Here is a 4,046-nt window from a genome sequence, read left to right as displayed (position 1 = left end):
CACCAGCCCAGGGGCCTCCCTGACCCTCTGACACCAGTGTCTCCTCCCTCACCAGCCCAGGGGCCTCCCTGACCCTCTGACACCAGTGTCTCCTCTCACCACTCCAAGTCCCACCCTCGTTGGTGTAGAGATCCTTCTGAGAGCCCGATGGTGGAGCAAAGGCTGTGGAACCCTGGAATAAACGTTATGCAATCGAGGGAAGGGGCTACACCTGTCTGTTTAATGTACGGTTTAAGCCTGGAGGAAACCAGGAAGGGTGGGAGTTTTTGCTGGGCTTGGTTGCAGAGGTCTGTACTCTTGACTCTCAGGAATGAGATAAAGAAGATAAGTTCAAGGTCATCCTGGAATACACAGTAAGTTTGAGGCTCTCTGGTTTTCATGAGACCCTGTCTCAAGAGCAAACAGGCCAGGCCTGGTGGTGGAGTCTTTAGTCCCTGCCCTTGGCAGGCAGCTTTCTGAGTTTGAGGCCAGCATGGTCTACAGAGTGAGCTCTAGGCCAGACAGAGCTATACAGTGAGAATCTTTTTCAAAAATCAAAGCTTTTGGTCTTAATTTTTAAATTATTATCTTCTTTATCTTACGGTTACGGGTATTTTTCTGCATGTATGTCTGTGCACCGTCTGTATGCCTGGTGCCCACTGAAGCCAGAAGACATTGGATCCCCTGGAACTGTAGTTACACACAGCTGTGAGTCACTGTGTGGTTGCTGGGAATCGAACCAAGATCCTTTAGGAAGAGTAGCCAGTGCTCTTAACCACGGAACCATTTCTCTAGACCCCATTTCTAGCTCTCTAATGAACTGGATATAAATGACCATCGTGGGGGTGGTGTGTTAGCCTGACTGCACCACACGGAGAACGGAATGCCAGTCTGCCTCACTATGTCAGAGACGGTCCAGGCTGGCTCTGGGGACAAGACGACCCAGCTGAAGCAGCACAATGCTGTGCCCGTCCATAGGTGCTCTCTCCACATTCTCTTCAGGAGGCAGAAACGAAGGCCTTGCTCAAAAATGCCAGAGGGGAGCTGCTGTGCTGATCGAAAAGCACAGGGGTGGCCTTTCCCAGCATCCTCTTGGCATTTGATCCCCCACTCCACCCCAAGGCAGGGCCGGCACCCCCATGCCACAGATTAGGGAGCTGAACTTCCCTGGGTGGGGCCGCCCGTCAACGTCACCTGGGTAGGAAGAGGCAGAGCCCGTAGGGTTTGAGGCCACGGTGGTTGGCTGGGTTGGCTGCCGGCAGAGCCTGGGCCTACTCCGCCTTGCCCCACATCTGGTTAGGGGAGACAGGAGAGGAAGGCCCAGGAAAGAAAGATCTGAATGAAAACATAAGCGGGGAGAAGCGAGGCTTCAAACCTGGGGCTATCCAATGAGGAGGCCCAGGAGGCTGAAGAGTGACTGGAGATTTTCTACAGTGCCCAGTAAGTGCTGGAGGCCTGGGCAGTGGAGGCTGGGGAGAGGAGGGAAGGGTCAGTAGGGAACGGAGGCCTGGGCAGTGGAGGCTGGGGAGAGGAGGGAAGGGTCAGTAGGGAACGGAGGCCCACACAGGAGCCCAGGGGCCCCTGGCTCACCTGCTGAGCCATGGCTGTCACAGGCCCTGACCTGCCTCCCCCACCATCTGTCCTGCTCCTTCACCTGGCAAGCAGCCCCAACTCTGTGACGCCCCAGATTCCCCCCTTCTCTCTTTGGAAAGGACAAGGGAGGTCAAGGACCCCACTGGGCCCAGGCTGTGAGAAAGGAGAGGCCCGCAGGAGGAGAGGCAGAAATGGAGGCCTTGGAGAGGAGACAGAGACAGGCAGACGGAGATCTAGAGAGGGATGGGACAGGACAAAGACAGGCAGATGGAGATCTAGAGAGGGATGGGACAGGACAGAGACAGGCAGACGGAGATCTAGAGAGGGATGGGACAGACAGAGACAGGCAGACGGAGATCTAGAGAGGGACGGGACAGGACAAAGAGCTGAGACAAGAGGAGGCAAGGATCCAGAGACATGCAGGGGCGGAAACCTAGTGGCAGAGAAACTAAAATCACACAGTTTTATAGGAAAGGAGAGGGGGCAGGGAGGCCCTGAGACTTGGGAATTGCTGGAAAGGAGACGTAGCCACTGCAGAGAGATGGGCTTGGAGAGGTCATATCCTGTCTCCCAGACCCCAAGGCTGCCTTGGGAGGACACACACACACACACACACACACACACACACACACCTTCCCCAGGGCGATAAAGCAGGGCTAGGAGCCCAGTCATCCTGGGCCTGCCTGGGGCCAACCCCCTACCTGCCTGCCTGTCTGCCTGCTGCTCAGACCCAACCTGCTGCAGCTGCCACCTCTGGCCTCTTTAGAGCCCTATCCTCAGAGCCCATGAGTGAGTCAGGAGGGAAGGGATGGTTCCCCCCACCCCCTGCCCAACCCATTCCAAGAGACTGCCATCCTAGAAGCTAGGCCTCTTCTGTCCCAGCATGCATTTCCACCTCTGGTCTGTCCTTGGAGGATGGGGAAGAACTCGAGACCACTCTCTGCATCTCTGTATCTCTCACCATCAAACTGCTGCCCCCAAACTCCATGACCTCTGTCCCCAATTTAGGTGGCCGAGTCCTGCCCTTCTCTCCCACCCCCACCAGCCAGGGCAGCCATAGGCACTGGCAGTCACTTAGCCAACTCTACCCAGCCCTGTCCAGCTGTCCTTCACAGGGGTTCAGCAAGGTGGAGAGAGGGACCTCACCAGTAGCAGAAAGACCCCACAGGCCCCTAGAACTGCTGTTGGGATTACCAAAATGAGGTCCTTACCCAGGGCTGACCCTTTTCCTTTTGTCCTCCTGTCACTCGGAGGTGTGGAGCAAGCCAGGTTCCCAGGTGAGTGAGAAGAGAAATATTCTCTGAGATTTCCCTAGGGGGCTTCCTCCTACACTGGCAACCTAAACCAAGTGAGCCCGGAACCCTGCCCAGCAGAGCCCCTCCCAGTCACTTTACTATTCTCCTCGGCACCCAGGAAGCTGCCAGCCAGGATCCCAGCCTCTGGCCAAGGGCTCTCCAGAAGCTTAAGCTTCTTCTTACAGCTTGGGGGGTGGTGTGAGAATCAGGAGGCTCCCTTGGGAGAAGAAGGCAGCTAGTCAGAGAAGCAGAGCCACAAGCCAGCCTTTCGATCTCCTGTTAAAGTGATTAGGCCTTCCTCCTTGTCCCCAGGGGATCCTGGAGCCCATCCTGCTCTGCTTCGGGCCATGACGATTCTGCGGTTCATCGCACTTGCTCTGGTGACAGGTACGGTGGGGCTTAGGGGGACATGTGGGGCTCCCCTCTCCTACTCTAAGTACCCTCCCTCTGAAACCCAGGTGGAGGTCACTGTGAGCTGGTCTGAGCTACACCAGACCTGGTGAAGTGGCTCTCAGAAGAGGAGGAGGGGAGCCGGGTTACTTCAAAAGCTCTAGCTCTAATGACCTAGAAGCACAGTCTTAGGCCTGCACATGTCAACTAAGACTTTTGCTCTTCCCCACCCTCATTTCTGGGGGTTCCTCTACCAGCTTACCTCCTTTTATGCTTACACCTCATCTTTTGCCCCCTTCAGGGCATGTAGGGGGAGAGACGAGGATCATCAAGGGTTACGAGTGCACCCCTCATTCCCAGCCATGGCAGGTGGCCCTCTTTCAGAAGACACGACTTCTCTGTGGGGCAACCCTCATCACCCCCAAATGGCTCCTGACAGCAGCCCACTGCCGCAAGCCGTGGGTGCGGGGGCTGGGGCGGGGCTGGGAGGGGGCTGGAGATGGAGAGATGGATGGAGAGGGGCTGGGTTAGAGAGTACATGGGGGTGGTGGTAGCTGGTGAAGGGATTAGGGATGGTGTGCATTAGCGTGGATGCTGAGTGTGATTAAGACTGTGTGTGTGTGTGTCTATGGATTGGGGATGGTGTGCATTAGCATGGATGCTGAGTGTGATTAAGACTGTGTGTGTGTGTGTCTATGGATTGGGGATGGTGTGCATTAGCATGGATGCTGAGTGTGATCAAGACTGTGTGTGTGTGTGTGTGTGTGTGTATGGATTGGGGATGGTGTG

At 56.0% G+C, this 4,046-nt stretch overlaps 1 protein-coding gene across 1 annotated transcript in view; it reads left to right on the top strand.

The window, feature by feature from the left end:
- The first annotated feature begins 3,112 nt into the window (after positions 1 to 3,112).
- Klk11 (kallikrein related peptidase 11) overlaps positions 3,113 to 4,046 on the top strand; it is a 2,917-nt gene continuing 1,983 nt past the window's right edge. Inside the window, exons 1-2 of the mRNA XM_026789045.1 lie at positions 3,113 to 3,254; positions 3,559 to 3,715. Of these exons, the coding sequence (XP_026644846.1) occupies positions 3,215 to 3,254; positions 3,559 to 3,715 (197 nt within the window). The 5' untranslated portion in view covers positions 3,113 to 3,214. The remainder of the gene's footprint in view (positions 3,255 to 3,558; positions 3,716 to 4,046) is intronic.

This window comes from Microtus ochrogaster, unplaced genomic scaffold (assembly GCF_000317375.1).
Source record: "Microtus ochrogaster isolate Prairie Vole_2 unplaced genomic scaffold, MicOch1.0 UNK14, whole genome shotgun sequence".
NCBI classification, from domain to species: domain Eukaryota; kingdom Metazoa; phylum Chordata; class Mammalia; order Rodentia; family Cricetidae; genus Microtus; species Microtus ochrogaster.
Note: the sequence above shows the minus strand (reverse complement) of the source record. Positions and strands in the feature narration are given on the sequence as shown.